Source organism: Neodiprion lecontei, chromosome 5 (genome assembly GCF_021901455.1).
Source record: "Neodiprion lecontei isolate iyNeoLeco1 chromosome 5, iyNeoLeco1.1, whole genome shotgun sequence".
Classification (NCBI taxonomy): Eukaryota; Metazoa; Arthropoda; class Insecta; order Hymenoptera; family Diprionidae; genus Neodiprion; species Neodiprion lecontei.
This window is the reverse complement of record NC_060264.1, coordinates 26,336,147-26,355,261: the sequence shown is the minus strand read 5'-3', so window position 1 is coordinate 26,355,261 and position 19,115 is coordinate 26,336,147. Positions and strand designations below refer to the sequence as shown.

Below are 19,115 nucleotides of genomic sequence, written 5' to 3'. Positions count from 1 at the left end.
CTGTATATTTATTATCATAGCTGTTATAAGTTTAAGTACACATGTATATATGTCACTGTCTGATATAATCTACGTATGTACGTACATATGTCTGATTTACTGGACTATGAACGAGTGTGAAAAATGTCATGTGTTCATTCTTACTGACGATATTAAATTCTAATTTCAGATTTACGTCTCTTCCATTGTCCGAGGACTATTATCGAATGCTAATGCTATCAAAGCTTGATCTCGTCAAGAGTGAACCGGAAAAAGGTGCCCAGAAAGGTGAAAACTTGGATGAGACTACGGAAAAATTAAATGGCCCGATCAAGGAAGAAATTCGAGATGCCAACGATGACGAGGATGACATGCCATTGGCGTATCACTGCAAAACTTGTGATGTATTTTTCAAAACTAAAACTCTACTTAATAATCACGAAATTGAACACAAGGGTAAAAGAAAGAACACGTGCAACCAATGTGGAAGAGTGTTTCGAACTTACGTGAATCTACGTAAGCACATGAAAAAACATGCTGGCAGTAAGCGTAACAATGTCGGTCGACCAATGAAGGTGAAAAAGGAAAAGAATAACGTGGAATTTTTGTGTAAAACTTGCAACAAGGTATTCGGTCATAAGAGTAACTATCAGAAACACTTACTGCGGCACACTGTTGGCGATCTCACTTGTAACCACTGCCCGAAAAAGTTTCGATTATTTCGAGACTTGACGAGACACGAAAAAACCCACTTTTACCCAAGTTATATGTGCAAAGAGTGTGACTACGAAACAACTGTTCTAGCTGCTTTGAGCATTCACATGCTCAGGCATACCGATAAGGCGGACCTTCCATTCAAATGTAATGAATGTGACAAAAGGTTTCGAAAGGCAATCGAACTTCAGGAACATTATAACATTCATTCCGGGGACAAGCCGTTTACCTGTGCCACCTGTGGTAGTGCGTTTTACCTCAGGAGACAACTTTCCGCCCATTGCAGACGAATGCATCCTGAGATGAAGGCCAACAAGGTAACCAGCACTGCGTGTGACATTTGTGGGCGTGTATTGGCGACAAAACGATCGCTCTTTCGGCACAAGGAGAGTCACAATCCTACCAAGTTGTATCTATGCGATTATTGTGGCAAAAGTCTTAGCAGTGCGGAACATTTGAAAAAGCATCGGCGTATACATACAGGAGAGAAACCTTATGTATGCGATATTTGTGGCAAAGGATTCACAGACTCGGAAAATTTGCGCATGCATCGACGCATTCACACTGGGGAAAAGCCGTACAAGTGCGATCAATGTCCCAAAGCCTTCTCCCAGAGATCAACCCTTACTATCCACCGTCGTGGTCACACCGGTGAACGACCCTATGTATGTCAAATATGTCATCGTGGTTTTTCGTGCCAGGGCAATCTCACAGCCCATCAAAAATCTACCTGCGTTTGAGTTACATGATAATATAATATACATCACAATCTTATGAAATTAAATCATATAATATTATAGGTATACTTACTCGTTAATCTTGATTTCAAATATTGATTAACATACAGTATTGATTTATACACATAGCTATCAGTTATTTCCATTCTACTAAATACCTATAATTGATCATTCTTGGTTATTGATATTTGTGCATTGCTATTAAACGCATTATGTATAAGCAGAAGTTTTAATAATAAATAGATTTTGTATATCTCACGATTTTAATGACGTCAACTTGAAAGAAGTACGACAAGGGATTCCATAGCTCTTTGTACTATTTACATTAGAGTAGCTTGTAGATTTTAAGATACATTCAATATTTGATTGACTAAAAAGATGTATAATTATGTCTTTCATAATTGGCGTGTTAATGCACAACTAAGAATTTCAATATTGAATTCAGTTGTTGATTAGAAAAAATTGGATTTCAATAACGGTCCCGTTGGCAAACCATGTCACAAAAGTCCGTGTTAGAAATTTGAATAGTAATCTCGCATGGAAAGACTTGAAAAAATAATAATAATAAGTACCTGCCATGAGACATTGCAATATACAAAACTAACTATGTTTCCAATATTGCATTATATGTTGTGTATCAGGGTAAATTCAAACATGCAAGGTGCGATAATATTGAATAATGTTTGAACTCAATGCTGAATGAATTTAATTCTTGTGTTATCTAGGTTGATGCCAAAATAATATAAGCATGAGTTACTTTGAAAGCGTATACTTTCAAGAGAATCTAAACAATGTTCCCTGATCTTGCCATAGTTATAAAAATGATGGAAAGTTTCATCGAACACAATGAATTAACACATTGCTTGTACCTAAATTTTGAACCGTTGCTGCTAGGAGATTTGTCATGCTGAAATCGCAAACATCATGTTGCTGATTTTTAATTGCACTTGAGAATCCGTACTAAATTTTATATTAACATTGATGTTAAAATAGAATTAAATAAATGTGTTCTAAATTTGCAAATGTTCCAGACAACTTGGGCACTGAACAACTCTGATTGCTGAAAATCGAGAAGATAAAATCTCTGCTATCACGTAATATTAAAAGATTTTTAACAAAATAGAATGCCCACACATATTGTCTGGAGATTACAGACAAAATAAAGTTTTTCAAGGCGGCTTCTGCAGATTCAAACACCCGCATCAGACAAATTTAGACGAAAATGTTGAACTCAAATGTCTTTCCATTTCAACAGGGCTAGACACAGATGATTTTCACGTAAATTACAGGTGCTCCAAACTGCAGTTCAAGATTTTACTGATCGTATAATATCATCGAACCTGCGAGCATTACGTGAATTTGAGTGACTGGGTGTTTATAATGTGGCAAGATATTCCCAAGGCCAACATTTTTGTGAATTCATATGGTGCGACAGCAAAATATTAAAGTGATGTAAATATTTTCAAAACACTAAGATACAATTTAGAATAGCCCCACAGGTATGAATATTGTCTGAAAATGTCTTCAGTCGAAAATTTAGTATGATATAAGACTTACAGATGCATCTGGCAGTTTTTATTGATTCCTTTACTATGACCCAATATCTCTGATATATTATCGAGGCAGATGTACAAAAGGATAAATCAAATGTATTGAATAATTTTTTCCAGAAAGGTTCGATTGCTTTTACTATGTGTGGCGTGTCAGCGTTCTGATATTCAGTAGCTGAAGTTGAAATAGAAAATAGTTCGGTTTACACTATAAATTTATGAATGGCATTAAGTTATGTCAAGTGTATATATGCTTAATAAAATCGTACTACATCACTCGGTAGCATTTCCTTGGCGGGGCTTTACTTTGTATAACTGAAAATAGCATATAATAATGTTTGTAGTATTGATATTTGGTACTATTTTGTCTATAATTTAGTAACGTTGTATTTAATGTTCTAGGGTCAACTCTTGGCGTGTTAAATTCCGGCGAAAACTTCCAGAGCAAGAATATCCACTGAAATTTGGAGTTAACTTTAAAACTGCTTGTGCGCTACGAATTGCAAATGGATTGAGCAAAACTTTGGGCAAAAAAGTGATAATCAGTAAATCACTTTTGTCACGGTTACAGACTAGACACCCTAATACAGGTAATACTCAATTGGCCAAAGAAGACAGTCAAAGTAATAACACCTTCGAACATAAATCTCACACAGATAAAGAACACAACAGTCCCGAAATTGGAAAGGCAAGTTCGAGTGAACATGCCCGTGTCTCGTCGCAGAAAGTTAATACAGATGGAAGTCATTTGGCCAAAGAAAATGATGCAGGTAAAAACATCATACAACAGAAACTCAATACAGATAGCGAATCTTCTGCACCAGAATCCATCGAGGCTAGACCAAATAAACGTTCTTGTACCCCACCACAAGAATCTAATTCAGATGACGATTGCTTCGCCAAAAAAGATTGTAAAGGTAAGAAGACCGGGGAACAGAAACTCGATACAGAAACCAAAACTTCTGGCTCACTATGTTTGACGGCTAGTCTAAGAAAACACTCTCGTACTACGCCACAAAAGTCTAATCTAGGTGGCCGTCGACTGACTAAAGAAGAAAGTAAGTGTCAGAAAGCTTCGAACCAGAAACTTGATATGGATTCCAAATCTGCTGATTCTCCATTCATCGCGGGTTCCAAAAGTTTACTTTTGCGTGCATTACAAAAGACATCCAATGCTGAGGACAAAGACTTGGACAAAGAAGATAGTGAATGGGAGAATTTTATCTCACAACACAGATTTAAGCCAGCTGGTACGCTGCCTGATCCAGACTCTATTATGGACAGTCAGAGTGAACTTAAATGTATAATATGTGACAGAGAGTTCAGGTGCAAAATGGAACTTTCTAGGCACATCAAAAGCCACAATACTCGAAGACCTTTTAAATGTGCGCACTGTCCAAAAACCTTCAGAACTGCGTACGATCAGCGTAAGCATGCCGGTTGTCATGACGAAAATCTTTCATACACTTGTGATATATGCAAGGTTAAATTTAAGTCAAAACAAGCATTGAAGCATCATCGTATCAGGAAACATGACGACACCGAGTATCAATTCACATGCGATAAGTGCAGTAAACAGTTCAAAATAAAGAGCGATCTTTCAACTCATTTGAAATCTCTCCACACTGAGGCACCTTCACTGGTGTGCGAAATTTGTGGTAAATCATGCAAGAATGGAACGGCGATGAGCTCTCACAGACGAAAACATCGGACAGACTTTAAAAAATTTGAATGTAACATTTGCAAACGTATATACAAATCTGAACATAATCTAAGCAACCATTTGCTGGTGCACGAAAAAGGAATCACATGCAACGAATGCGGCATGGAATTCAACTGCACGAAGAGGCTAAACTATCACATGTTCAACAAACACAGACAATCGGCACCTTGTATATGCTCCATATGTCATAAACCATTCAAGAGTAACGGCAGCTTACGCACGCATATCCTTACTCACACGGGAGAGAGACCGTACAAGTGTGATTTATGTGGAGAAGCCTTTACCCAAAGATCCAGCATGATGCGACACAGGCGTAGTCATCCTGGAAGGTTTTCGCCTCCCCCACCTATTCACATCACCGCAATAGTTAAGGATATTGAAGAGAAGGAGATCTCAAAAAATTAGGATACAATCACAGAACAACTAATCACATTGATACCATGATACGCGCAGCTACACATTGAGGACTGTCTACAATCAAATTTGGTCAGATTATGTGAACATGTATTAAAAATAAGGTAGAAGATTTTTAAGAGCTTTCACATGTTTTGAGGAAAATTAACTGCTATATGTGACATTTATATTACAAAATATTTATGGTTGTACAACCATGAAAAGATATGAAAAATATATTCACTGTTGTTTCAATTTGCGAAATGTGAAAATAATATATGCCGCGTGGCAGTAAGGGGCACTTGGATATAATTTTGTGACACAGTTGATATTTTTAGAATAAACTTCTTTAATGGAATATGTCCACAAGTGTTGCTTCATTGATGGGAAAATACTTATCAAATACTTATCATTCTAACATTGTTTACATTCTGTTTTTCCATGCTTCCAATTTTACTTTCAAATTTATCGTCACCAATAGAATAAAATCCTCTGGAACATTATAAAATAATATTGCGGACAGGATAAAGGTGATTGAGTCTGCAAAATTTGACTTCACCGTCCGTTCTGATTGTTCTATAGTTCTAGTAAAACATGGGAGACTCCAAGGGTGGACAAACATCGAAAGTAGTATTGGACCTCAATGCACTTGACTCATCATGCACAAAGGATTACTGTGGCTAGTCTTTATGGAAAACCAAATCTTCTGGAGCAAAATCAGATGTCTTATATAACATCACATATTAATTCTTAATGCCAAGCACTTTGTCCATCTAGCGTTTAATGGTATTTGCCATAGGAGTTGAAGAAGGTCAGAATGTCATGTTAACTATTATCAGTAAATTAGAGGTCATCTGAAACCGTTCGATTTTCCATCAATTAGTATATGATTTTAAAGTAAATAAGAACCTAAAAAATTGGAAATTAAGAAAATTTGTAGTAAAACTAACGCAACTAACATGAAACCTGTTACCAGCCATATATATTATTTCATATCTATTACCATTATTTCACTTAGAGTTTTGTGTAGATAATGTGAATGAAGAAATTGTTTTCCATCAGAACTAAGACTGATTGTCTTGTTTTGTTTCAGAAACACGAATGACCCCCTTCAAATGCAATCATATGTTATGGTTCAGCGAGGAGAAAATTCAATGTGGGCCCTAGCGCCTAGGGTTGAAATGCACAGTAATGCAAAAAAAATTGCTGCAGATAGTAAACTGACAATTTCAAAATACCCAAACAGCATAGCAGAGAGCAACAAATCAACATACGAAAAGACCAACGGCACTGCAAAAATAGCAAAGACCATGGTGGAAAAAGGGATACCAACTGAAGTTTCGATCGCTCCTACTTGCAAAACCTGTTGCAAAACATTCGCTAGTAAACGTAAGCTCACTGTGCATATTAATTATGTACATTCATCATTGCGTCCCTTTGTCTGCGAAATTTGTTCCTTGGCATTCAAAATGAAAAACGCACTTAAGAAGCATATGCAAATAATACACGAGGGATCCTACAAATTAATCCCATGCCAAGTCTGTGGATACAAAGCCAAAGATAAGTCGCGTCTCAAAGATCATTACGTAAGACGCCACACATCAATCTATGCGACTTCCTGTTATATTTGTGGTATGCAGTTGAAATTCAAGAGAGACCTGACTACTCACATTAATCAGATTCACTGTGGTCCTGTGGTGTGCGAAAAGTGTGGTGACGTTCTTCCAAATTACAGATCGCTATGCAATCATAAAAAAACACATCATGTAGGTAACTCCAGGAGAAATAGAAATTTTAAATGTGGAATTTGCTCCAAGGGTTTTGCCTCCCAGAAATCAGTTGATGCTCATAGGCTCAAACAGCATAACAATGGCGAGAGCTGTTACTGTGACCATTGCAGTAAATCATTTACAGGAAAATATTCACTGACCCATCATATTCACAATGTACACAGGGAAGACAGACCGTATATGTGCCCTGTATGCAGTAAGACATTTAAAATGCACAGTCTGCTACAGCTTCACCTTTTTACACATACCAATGTGAAGCCTTACCGGTGTGATATTTGTGGCTCGACATATACTCAACGCGGCTCCATGATGCTGCACAGGCGCAAGCATCCTGGTGAACTGCCTCCCGTCCCGCCGATAAAGCTTGATTTTCTATTAAAAAGTATCCAACCTAAGATTAAGGAACTCGCAAAGATTCAGGGCAGCATGAATGATAGCAGCAGCATTGGCCACTAGATTCATTTAACTTGGAGAAGTTACACAGCTGAGCAGAAAGATGACATTTTTCTGCTTGCCAACGAACAAGCTATACCGTCTTGCAAAAAAGCATTACTTAAGGAAAAACCCTGAAACCTATTCTATGGATTCTTGTATAATGGAACAAGCAGGTCAATTATCCGTAGGAATTTTTTACTGCCAGGAAACCCCAGCAATGGGTAGGTATTAAATGCTGATAAGACTGACCATCTCAACATTACCAAGAGTCATTTCATATAAAATGACGCAGAGAGGTCGCTACTTTTCAGCTTTATTATATATTTCAAGTGATATACTCGTGTAACGCACTATTCTTACTTAAAAATATGTACATTATAATTTCTTCAAAGATAATTGTAAAAATGTTGTATGTTTATGGGATTTCTTCATCTCCAAATAAATCTTCCGTGGCTAATAGTACTTTTTCATTATATGTTGTGTGGTATTATTCTTAAGTAATGTGTTACCATATCATTTACTAATGAATATTAAGGAATTCACGCTATCTTTGATTTTCATATCTGATACCCTGAAATTTGAAATGTGAGGTTGATTTTAGATGGAGATAAACCTTGCATATAGTGTTTATTGATTGTCACTGTACAAGAGATTAATAATAATAGTTTTCTGGTTAAACAGAATCTGCTGATCAGTTGAGCACAAAGAAAGAATTATTGTAGTACGTAGTATCGATTACAAATATTCACCGAATATCATAGATATTTGATGTATGAACGTCATGCATGGTTTGCTATTAGTGATTATTATGTTTGTTGTGTTTGTCCAGTGTAATTGACAAGTTTATAATTTTTTAGGTACAATCCACTTGACCCTCTCGGCCCATCTTTTTTGACAGTGCGGCTAGGTGAAGACTATTTTCTAATTCCAAAGTCTCTAAGCGTGTTTATGATGAAAGAGCCAAATTCGGGAGATGACGCAGGGTCGAATGGTGATATTAAAAACGAAGAGACACATGTCAAAATGGACGAAGACGACTTAGATGATACACCTCTGGTTTGCAGGAAAAAACCCAACGAAGAGAAGGTCCAACAGAAACGGTTGAAATTGAAAAAATCCTTCAGCTGTGAAATTTGCTACACATCATTCGACAGTAAAAGTAAATTAACCAGCCACATGTTTAAGCATAGTAATTCTCGGCCACACAAATGCACTGTATGCTTCAAAGGATTTAAGACTAGCGCTTACCTAGCCCGCCATATGGAGATACATGACGAGTCATCTAAGTTGCACTCCTGTAATTTGTGCGAATTTAAGGCTCGCACAAAACCCTATCTGAAGATTCATTATATCAGAAAGCATACGGAGGATTATAACTTTAACTGTGAACAGTGCGGAAAGATGTTCAAAGTACAGTCCGACTACACGACACACATGAAGGACCATGATACTGAATCTTGTTGTGTATGTGACATATGCGGAACATCTTATCCTAGCAAAAGTTCATTATACTTTCATAAGCATTACAAGCACAAGACTAGAGTCAAAGAGTTTGAGTGTACGACATGTCGAAAACGTTTTAAGACTCAGAAGAATTTGGAAAACCACTCAGAACTCCATAAAATGAAATACGTATGTGAGCAGTGTGGAATGGAATTTAAATTTAAATACGGCTTGACAAAACATCTCAGAACTCATTCCGGAGAAAAGTCGTATTTGTGTGCCATTTGCGGTAAAACGTTTGGCTGTTTGAGCTCGCAAAAGATCCATCTCCTCACTCACGTTGGAGAACGACCTTATGTATGTGACTTGTGTGGTCAGAGTTTTACGCAACGGTCCCCAATGATGCTGCACCGAAAAAAGCATCCTGGATCACATCCACCTCCTCCACCTATTAAAATAACGAACTTGTTGCACGGAGTCCAAGATAAGATCATTGTCAACAAGAGTACCAAATAATATTATGTCCAAGCCGCATAACACAGGTGTGCTTGATGAAATTTCAACTAATCAGTTGACAGACACTTTTTTTCGACTCTGAATGCTGATGATATTTAATCATTTAAATATACCATATGTAGCTTCTTTCTAGTTATCAATTAATGAATAAGATATGCTATTTCATTTTGAAACAGCATTAAGGTGATTTCAAAATTTCAAAGTTTTATCTCCAGTTTTTACCCTTTCAAAGGTGACTTAATTTTTTTATACTATTCTAAACCAGACCAGACCAGGTACGGATTATAACTGGGTTTTATGGAAATATTGACACGATTATAATTTTTAGGTTGAACCGACTCCGGACACTTGATCTGTCTTTTCTGAGACTGCATCTCACTTCAAAATCCTGGGTACGGCACAACAGAAACAATAACTGGGAAAGATGGAGATGATGCCATGCCAATGTTACCAGGATTTCAAGCCACCCTCATAACAAAGTTCAGCGTCAAGGCTAAGTGTTGTTATCATGATTGATACAGATGAACCGTAGAGTCAATATCAATCATGACGTGTGTAGCCCTACGTGTAGGCATTGAAATAATGGATTTAGGTTATGACGGTCTATGTGATCGCCAATATTGAACTCGAATACCACTGAGACGGACAGATTGTGATGTTCCAGAACATTTGAAGTAAATAAAGAAGTGGAAAAAAGTGGACGAAACGTCAGATGAGGGTGAACACAAAAGAGTGAAAATCGAAGTGAGGATAGAGGCAAAAATGAGCAAGACGGTGAAATTATTTTAGAATATACAAAACAAATTACAAATTTGCAGCTAATACATAATTATACGCAGAATTTAGCAATCTGCAGTAAGTTCGAATTGCATGATTTACAACAAAAAACCACGAGATCTCAAAATCACCAGATGGCAACATGGGCCTGCACAAAATAAAATATGGACAGCATGGTGTAGTGTTTAAAAATTTACTGAAACATGACAAGATTTATTTTAGAATAAATTGCTGTTGCAATTTTGCAAAACTAAATTTGTTTTATTTGCAGAAAATATTATTATTCTGTAGCATGTGTCACCTTACTGGAGACTGTATCAAATAGTAGAAAAAGAATTTCATGACGACTTTTCCGATTTGTTACTCCACGAGAAATAACCGACCACTAATTTTTCTCTGTCTTTGACAAAGATAGCCAATATACCTTTAAATGTTCAGGATAAAATAATTTTAAACAGAGGTAAAATAAGCAATTATTGAATAGCCATAAGTTTCCATACATCCTCAAAATAGCAAATCAGTGTATAAACAAATAAAGACCAGGCCTATCTAACTTGTTAATACATCGTCGATAATATCCAAATAAGAAAAATGAATTTTCTTTGAATTTTTGATTGCATTTTTCGAGACCGCTATATTTTAAATAAAGCCTTTTAAAGCAGACTCCGCAAGTAATCGTTACCTAGCTCTCAATATACTTGGCATAAGGTGGGAGGGTTTCTATTCTTGATAAATTAAGTATTCACACAGTACAGTTACCCTCTTCATTTGTGTAAAAGAGTGTTAAAAGTTTATTGATTTTCTCAGAATAGTAATTTCACTAATGCCTAGTTCTAGGGTGCTACTCATTTTTTTTGCTCTCTTGAAAGCAAAGAAGCTAATTGTAAGCCAGAAGAGATATTGATGCTATAACTGCAATATATCCAATTGTTCAATGGCTGAAGACAACTTTTTGAGTATGAGAAGTCAAATGCCAAAAGATTCTTCCATGTGTGTTATATTCCACAAGGTTTAAAACATGTATATTAGTTGCCTTTGCCATATGACTCTCTCCGTTTCCAAACCTTATACATTCTTATAGTTTTCTAAGTTTTAGAGTCAAATAATATCTGTCCTGATTTTTTCATCGAGATATTTTTGTATGCCATCAGTCAAAGAGCTTATACTGTTGTGTGATAAAAAAGTTTTGACAACTTTATCTCGAATGAAAACGTGTAATGTATTAAAATATATTTGTTCGTATGCATATTCTTACGTACACCCGTCTAGAAAAATTATACAACGGATTTAATAAAGCTATTTTCTATTAGCAGTATCGTTTAAATTACTATTCAGTGATTATGTTTCATTGACATGCACTAATTCTGATATTCCGATTAATTTTCAGACCCAAGCTGCAAAACAGTCATGATGAAAGTATGGCGTGAAAGGCGCTGTATGATACGCTTTTGACAATATATGTTCGGTTATCAGAAAGAAAGAGAAAATCGATCGATATGAAAAGAAGAGGCCCAAAAGCGAATGTCAAACGTATTGTAGAAACGAAGTGATGAAACACAAGAAGAAATAAAAAGTCACTTGCGATATCTGCAAAATCACTTTCAATGTGAAAGGACCAGGATATAAACACATGCTTCAAGCACAGCAATTTGAGTGCGTTTCAGCGTGACATTTGTTTGAGTAAAGTTCAAACATAAAAATAACACGGAACTAATTAAAGTCCATGGAGAAGCTCCAATAAGCGGATGCCAAAGTTGCTATTTCGCAACTCTTCACTTCTCCTATTTGTAGGTATGCGAAACTTCCTTGATGAAACTTCCACTACTATTACATTCTCAACTATTATTTCTATAAGAATCTACTAGTTAGTTTCAACTTAACATAATCAGTAACTGGGTATAGATTAGTACACCGTGATAACAGGATCAGTAGATGTAAGTTGATAAATGAGGGAAACATATGTATTTAAGGTTTTTCTGTGATGTACACAATATAGAGTACAGCTTTATCAATAAAATATTGCTTAAGTGTGATGAATCTTTGCATACGTATCAGTATAATAAATAAGTTATTTTTCAGGTGCTCTTCATAAGAAAATATACAAGTTATTTTCATTATGTTTGCGAAAATTGGGACCTAAAGTTCAGAATAATAGCTGATAATGAAAAAAAAAATGCATCTAATAACACACAATGATGATCCTTATGTTTGCGACATATGTAGCTTGATACTGCTGAACTTGATGACTCTCTATCTGCATAAAAATTACAAGGACTAGGTGAAAGATGGAAAGTTTTAGTGTTTGATATGGCAAACAAAAAAACTACAGAGGCGAAAGAATTTACATAGTCATGTAATGCAGCACAGCCTCAAGTATATGTGTGAAGAATGCGGGCTAGACTTGACTCGTAAAACGATTTTGAGAAAGCATATGAAAACACATGAAAACACAATCAAGAAAGAAACCATACCTCTGTCACATATGTGGAAAAGGCTTTACAAATGGTACAGACAGGAAGGGTCATGTCCTAAACCATTGTGGGTTGCGACGCTACATGTGTACTGTTTGTGGATTAAACTTTACCCAACGTCCTGCTCTCTCAGTAAACGGCAAGAAAAAACATCGCCATGTAATGTATGCTTCTCCATCTGTGTCCGTAAGCAATATCATAGAAAACATCACCTGTTCCAGTAAAGAAATGAATAGTAGTCCATAATCCAGAGAAGATTGTCAAAGAGCCATTCTCGATTAGCACTTAGTAGGAACAGACTTTTACTGTCAAATTTGATATTATTAAAACTGAATTTTTAGTCAAATCACAGACAGGGCTTTGCTTGATTAATGGTGAGATTGACAAAGTTGGTACTGTCTGATATTATTTGCATAGACCATACATGAAAACTTAATTCAGATCAAATATTTATTATCATCATATATTTGTTGAATACCATGTTGTTATGCTAATTGTATATAATTTAAGGAGGACAAATCATGTTTTGTACATATCTAAGAAATTCTTTTTCATTGTCGAGTAAATTACGTTTCGTTATATATTTTTTAAATTAGATTTCTCACTATCGCATGCAGACATGTATGTTGATTCACAAGAAAAAATTTACACTTTGTACTCGAAATTTTCCCAGTCCTCGACTCTTCAAACATAAATAAATATTGATTATTAATAAAGTGATATCGTGCGTAAGTATTCGTCTTATCATTAAAACCTTGCACAAGTCGTGGACAATTCGTAAAAATGTTCTTATTATTTAGCTATAAGTTGAATTTAACTTAATTCTAATCTCATTATTTGCAGCTCCTGTGATGTCACAGGATTGTTTGTATAGAAGTAAAGGAGAATTTCATGTGTCACTGACTATTATATACTTTTGTCGACTGTAAAATATTACCCTCGGGTTGTGATATTTGTAAACCTCAATTTAAAATGACTGTTATGTTTATTTCCAGGTCTGACAGTTCCACAAAATCTGACTGCAGTTATGTGAACAAGACACATCGTGCACGCGCGGAAATGAAAAGTCCAAGGACAATGCTTGCTAATATGCAGAACAGTATGAGATTGAAATTGGGTGGACAATCGGGAAGAGTACTGGAAATGAGTCGACCATCACAAATTTCTTTTCATAAGGATGAAGAAGTCAGCGGTGAAAAATGTTCATCAGAAACTTTATTGGCAATAAAAGAAGAGGTGGTGATTGACGATGACACAGCCTACGTCACGAATGAAACCAATAATAAAAATCAGGTGGGGAATCGCAAACAAGGATTAAAGTACAGCTGCGACCTCTGCAATGTTTCATACAAGTTTAAGAGAACGTATAGTAAACATATGAGGAAACACAGCGAGTTACGACCTTTTAAGTGTAAAGTGTGTGGAAAAAAATTCAAATACAAATCCGGTTTGAAAAAGCACGTAAGAGATCAACACGACGATACCGCACCTCTATATTCTTGTAAGATATGCGAATTCTCAACTAAACACTATCCGTACTTGCAAGTACACTTTACGCGAAAACATACCGACGATTACAAATACAAATGTAGCTCTTGCAAGAAACAATTTAAAGTGGAAACTGACTATAAGGTTCATATGGCAGATCATGAGACTGGATTGTTTGTATGTGATTTTTGCGGATTGACATACTCGAACAAGAGTTCTCTCTATTATCACAGAAACTACAAGCACACAAACAAACTGAAGTCATTCGAGTGCAAAGTTTGTAACAAGAAGCTTCAAAGCGAAAAGAATCTAAAAATTCATCTTAAGCAACACGAGGAAACGTTTGTCTGTGAGGAATGCGGAATGAAGTTTGCTCGGAAGCATGGCCTTACAAAACATCGTCGCGTACACACCAAGGAAAAGTTACACGGCTGTCCTGTCTGTGGCAAAGCCTTCGCTTGTACGGCCACACAGAGAGTACATTTTTTAACGCATGCTGGCCTGCGACCCTATGTATGCAATGTTTGTGGTTCAAAGTTCACGCAGAGATCTTCGTTGATGCTCCACTGGAAAAGAAAACACCCTGACGCTATTGACCCTCCCCCGCCAGTCATCCTGAACAACATATTGAAGACAATAAAGCTAAATGCCGAATAGAATCTAAGATATATCAAATATTTGTGCATATTATACATACAGGACCAATCGTAGAGAGAGTAACTTATTAATCAGATAACCGACGTGAAAAGTTTCCAATTATTTATTCGAACAGTTGGGTATACAAGATTTTCAAAGAGCTACATGTTTTTCCTCAATTCTTCATCTTTTCAATACTTTGTAGATATTTTCTTGATATTTATAATCCGTCTATTGAACATGTTATATTTTGAATGAACTGCATAGGGAATTCTATGCAAGAATACCTGTATCATATAATAATGTATCCTCGAGAATATATCACTGATCTTATTACAATTGAGAAATAAAATATAATTCAATTGAAGCAATTTTATTCCTTGGCAAATGTGCATACTGGAAAAACGCAATTATTTCATTAATGTACATTTCTACATACACATTGATGTAACAGTAGTTGCTTTAACTTGTATCACGTATTGCTGTATTTGTTAGGATTATTAGTTGTGGAACTTTTCAATTTGATTGATGTTTGTTGTTCATGTTCTAGGAAATCGCATAACCATATTAGGAAGGCAGTCAAAGAATGGCTGGCAAGCGAAGAAACAAACGGTGAATATCAGCAACAATTACTTAAGAACAGCCAGTCAAATTGTGAACACACGCTAACGGATTGTCATCGCATCATGCCAAGTAAAAACACGTTGGAATCAAGTGGAATTTTACAAAAAGTTCCCATGAGAAGAGGGATAAAAATGAGAAGAACCTTTAAGCGAAGAAGACTCGCCTCGATTAAAGATTCCAATGAGATTGAAGGTCCAACATTGAGATCCTGCAATGTTTCCACAGAAGAGGATGCTGCGGGACTTCTGTCGCGAGTGAAAGATGAAACAAATGTGACTAATTCAAAGTTGTCTATCAAGAATAGTAACAAATCATATTCTGAAGATATAAAGCTAAGAGGCGTGCTTTACAAAAAATTAACAGATGGTAATTATACTTGTGATATATGCCACTCGACGTTTGAACAAAAAAGCAAAATCATGCGACACATAACAAGTAAACATAGCTTTCACAGGCCGTTTAAATGCTCAATTTGCTCGAAGGCTTTCAAGTACAAGTGTGACTTGAAGGCGCATAAGTTGATCCATGAAACAATTGACTCTAGCATGTTACACAGGTGCGATAAGTGCGATTATGGTACAAAGACAAAGAATAACCTGAAGTCGCACTACATCAGAAAACACACCGATGATTACAAATTCTCATGTGAACACTGTGGGAAAAGATTCAAAATGGAGTGGGATCTGAAGTTTCACGTCGGTACACATGGCAGCTCGCAACATATGTGCGACATATGTGGACGATTTTATACAAGTAGCTACTCTCTGTACAAGCACAGGAAAGTTGCTCATCTTAATGACTATAAGTATCAATGCAACGTTTGTAACAAGAGACTTTTGACTCAGGAGAATCTCGACAATCACATGCTGCAGCACAGTCAGACGTACACTTGCAAGGAATGCGCAAAAGTATTTGCCTCGAAACGGTACCTTTCTACTCATATGACGACTCACACTGGCGTTAAGCCTTATCCCTGCCACGTGTGCGAGAAAAACTTTCGTACCTCGCACATGAGGAATACGCATTTACTTACGCACTCAGCTGAACGCCCCCACATATGTGATCTTTGCGGTCAGGCATTCAAGAGAAGATATTACATGATTGAACACCGTCGGAAGCATCCCGACGCTCACCTTTCTTCTCCACCTGTACCACTGGGTAGTATCAGAGGAAATCTCGGAAATATTGCACCCGAATCCTCGGCTTAGTAGATGGCGACACACGTGTACATTTCTCCAATCGCAATAAGACTGCAGGAACAATTTTATCGTTCATTTCTTGTTATACAGACATATGATATGTAATGTACTGTATAATAAATATAACTGGGCTGATATACGTAATGTAAGTCTCTTTGTTTCCGTTCGGATTACAGTGAATGAGGTTTGTAGCTTTGAAAAATACTTTGCATTGAAAGTCATTCGGATTAAATGGAGATGATGGGTTTTATCGGTCCAAATCACAGACCGATATGTACTTCATTGCTGTATCTATGTATGTTTCAGAAAGTTTCTCACCCGACAGATATTTGCACTTTGCTTTCGTTATCGATACAGATTTTTACGCCTCCTACCTCTCCTTGCCCTTTTCTAAAAGCCCCATATTAGCTTAATGATATGACCCGTTGATTGTAAATAAATTATATTCATGAAATGTTTCATATGCTTGTTACCAGATTACGAGATATTCATGTACTTAAATTTACTTATTTACATTATGCACAAACTTTACAGCTCGTATATTTCTGTATAATTATGTACATCAAAACCTTTTAATAAATATACAGAGCAGTCATAGCTTCTGAAATTTACCATTTCACAATATTTTAACTGCAATTAATATCTAATTTATTTCTTTTTTTTTAGGTCCAGAGAACATGCTGGTCTCAGAATAATAAAAACTGATTCTGATGGACGGTTTATTTTGGGAAAAGATTCAGTACCGATAGAACTGCGCCAAAGATCAAATGCAGAAGGCAAAACATCCTATTCTCTTGTACCTGTCATCGGAAACACTGCAAGGATCAGCGGGAATTCTAAATTTGAATTAATGACTGATACGAATGAGGTCACAGTTGACGCTAATCTAACAGAAACCGTACCTAAGCCGACCTCCGAGGAATTCAAATATCTGCAACAGTCGTTGGCTCACCTGTGTCAAATTACAATGGAATCTTATGCTTGCGAAAAATGTGGGATAAAATTTCCAGTAGAACACATGCTAAAGAGGCATAAGATTTCTCACAAAAGACGTGTAACACACCTCAAGGTATTATCAAATGTAATTCAGACCACGCATACTTGTCCATCGTGCAATGTTAAATTCCTGAAGAAAGATAATCTCAATACACATATGCGAATACACAGGGTAAAGGAAAAAAGCGTTGTTTACTTATGCAGTTTATGCAGTTTTAAATGTTATGAGCGAACAACCTTGTCCTCCCATGTTACCCGGAAACACAAGACACAAGGTTATGCAACTCATAGGGAGAGGTATCAATGCACCACGTGTGACTATAAATGCTCAAAGAAAGATAACTTAAACGCTCACATGTGGAGACATAGAGATGGTCAAAGCAATTCAATTCTTTCGTGCAAGATGTGCGGTTTCAAATCATTCAAGAGAAGTACACTTTCTTCTCATGTGACACGGAAGCACAAACGTAAACGTGAAGAAAAAACTATGAGTGCCATGATCGAGGAGTATTGTTGCAACACTTGCGCGTACAAGACCTGCAAGAAGGAAAATCTCCAGGCCCATGTACTAGGACATAAGGAAGTGGTAGACGAAGGCCCCTCACTCTCCTGTAATTCCTGCGAATTTAAGTGTGAAAAAGGCGTGCCGTTGGCCTCCTATGTAGTGGACAAACATAAAGCGGCCGAGGAGTTCAGATGCGACGTTTGCGACTTCAAGTGCTTCAAAAAGAGCACCATGTATTCTCATAAGCGTAGGCACAGAGCAGATAGTGATGGCAAAATTTACAATTGCAACGAATGCAAATTCAAAACCACCAAAAAAACTTCTCTTTATTCGCACATCAAAAGGAAGCACAAAGTACTGACAAAAAACGACGCTGGTATGGAACAAGTCACAGAATACTTTTACTGCAACCAGTGCGAGTACAAGAATAAAAATAAGTATGAATTGAAAGTGCATGTCGCAAGGAAACACACAGATGATTTCAAGTTTTCGTGCGAAACTTGCGGGAAGAAATTTAAGGTCAAAGGTGACTTGACCAACCATATAAGATTCAATCACAAGGAGGGACCAGTTATATGTGATGTGTGTGGCAAAACATGCCTGAACAGCAATTCTCTCTACGTGCATCAAAAGTTTGCTCATTACAAAGCTAAATACGAATGTCATATTTGTAAAAGGCGGCTCGTCACCCAAGAAAATCTCAATGAACACATGCTGCGACAGCATGAGAAACGGGAGAATGTTGTATGCGAGGAATGTGGAAAGACGTTTTCACGGAACAGCCGATTGAAAGTTCACATGAGAATTCATACAGGTGATAAACCATATACCTGCAATGTATGCGGCAAATCATTTGCTAGGCGGACAGCCCTCAAACAACACCTCCTAATACACACGGGAATTCGTCCCTACGTCTGTGACATTTGTGGCAAGTCTTTCACCCAAAAACCAGGGCTCATCAGCCATCGCAAGTCTCATCCCGGGATTCACCCTCCCCTACCAAGAGTTCTCATAGATCACATCTTGAACGACGTTATGAATAACTGACCCAACGTCTAGACTTGGACAGCATGAAAATCTCGTAATTTTCCCTTCAAGCATAATTATGAACATCGTACTACTTGCACTGGTATTACAGC

At 36.8% G+C, this 19,115-nt stretch overlaps 5 protein-coding genes across 9 annotated transcripts in view; all 5 read left to right on the top strand.

Annotated features, from left to right (window-relative positions):
* The window catches only part of LOC107217903 (endothelial zinc finger protein induced by tumor necrosis factor alpha), a 31,868-nt gene extending 25,497 nt beyond the window's left edge, over positions 1-6,371 (top strand). For 2 of the 5 annotated variants that reach the window (XM_046741399.1, XM_046741398.1), the window contains one exon: positions 170-3,256. In XM_046741399.1, the coding sequence (XP_046597355.1) occupies positions 170-1,433 (1,264 nt within the window). In that variant the 3' untranslated portion in view covers positions 1,434-3,256. Of the gene's footprint in view, positions 1-169; positions 3,257-3,382; positions 5,455-6,189 lie in introns of those variants that run through there. The other 3 variants (XM_046741402.1, XM_046741397.1, XM_046741396.1) reach the window with 3 other exon arrangements.
* LOC107217895 (zinc finger protein 37 homolog) lies at positions 5,896-15,027 on the top strand. The gene is made up of 2 exons (XM_015655585.2): positions 5,896-5,907; positions 13,524-15,027. The coding sequence occupies exon 2, from the start codon at positions 13,588-13,590 to the stop codon at positions 14,671-14,673; it is 1,086 nt and encodes a 361-aa protein (XP_015511071.2). The 5' UTR covers positions 5,896-5,907; positions 13,524-13,587; the 3' UTR covers positions 14,674-15,027.
* LOC107217894 (zinc finger protein 62-like) lies at positions 6,278-9,748 on the top strand. Its single transcript, XM_015655584.2, has 3 exons — positions 6,278-7,338; positions 8,179-9,306; positions 9,609-9,748. Exons 1-2 carry the CDS (start codon positions 6,278-6,280, stop codon positions 9,278-9,280), a joined length of 2,163 nt encoding a protein of 720 aa, XP_015511070.2. The 3' UTR covers positions 9,281-9,306; positions 9,609-9,748.
* Positions 9,829-17,025, top strand: LOC107217896 (zinc finger protein 665-like). Its single transcript, XM_046739406.1, has 6 exons — positions 9,829-10,517; positions 11,445-11,848; positions 12,137-12,751; positions 13,372-13,392; positions 13,524-14,357; positions 15,203-17,025. Exons 3-6 carry the CDS (start codon positions 12,414-12,416, stop codon positions 16,482-16,484), a joined length of 2,475 nt encoding a protein of 824 aa, XP_046595362.1. The 5' UTR covers positions 9,829-10,517; positions 11,445-11,848; positions 12,137-12,413; the 3' UTR covers positions 16,485-17,025.
* Positions 16,748-19,023, top strand: LOC107217898 (zinc finger protein 883-like). Its single transcript, XM_015655587.2, has 2 exons — positions 16,748-16,770; positions 17,142-19,023. The coding sequence occupies exons 1-2, from the start codon at positions 16,748-16,750 to the stop codon at positions 19,021-19,023; spliced, it is 1,905 nt and encodes a 634-aa protein (XP_015511073.2).
* The last annotated feature ends 92 nt before the right edge of the window (positions 19,024-19,115 follow it).

What these genes read in the sequence shown, in the direction of transcription:
- LOC107217895 (XM_015655585.2), top strand. Translation starts at nt 13,588, where the DNA reads ATGAAAAGTCCAAGGACAATGCTTGCTAATATGCAGAACAGTATGAGA.
- LOC107217894 (XM_015655584.2), top strand. Translation starts at nt 6,278, where the DNA reads ATGCACAGTAATGCAAAAAAAATTGCTGCAGATAGTAAACTGACAATT. An exon ending in GATAGCAGCAGCATTGGCCA is followed by an intron (nt 7,339 to 8,178) that starts CTAGATTCATTT and finishes ATAATTTTTTAG; the next exon opens with GTACAATCCACTTGACCCTC.
- LOC107217896 (XM_046739406.1), top strand. Translation starts at nt 12,414, where the DNA reads ATGCAGCACAGCCTCAAGTATATGTGTGAAGAATGCGGGCTAGACTTG. An exon ending in TCCTGTGATGTCACAGGATT is followed by an intron (nt 13,393 to 13,523) that starts GTTTGTATAGAA and finishes GTTTATTTCCAG; the next exon opens with GTCTGACAGTTCCACAAAAT. An exon ending in CTTAAGCAACACGAGGAAAC is followed by an intron (nt 14,358 to 15,202) that starts GTTTGTCTGTGA and finishes TTCATGTTCTAG; the next exon opens with GAAATCGCATAACCATATTA.
- LOC107217898 (XM_015655587.2), top strand. Translation starts at nt 16,748, where the DNA reads ATGTACTTCATTGCTGTATCTAT. An exon ending in TACTTCATTGCTGTATCTAT is followed by an intron (nt 16,771 to 17,141) that starts GTATGTTTCAGA and finishes CTTTTTTTTTAG; the next exon opens with GTCCAGAGAACATGCTGGTC.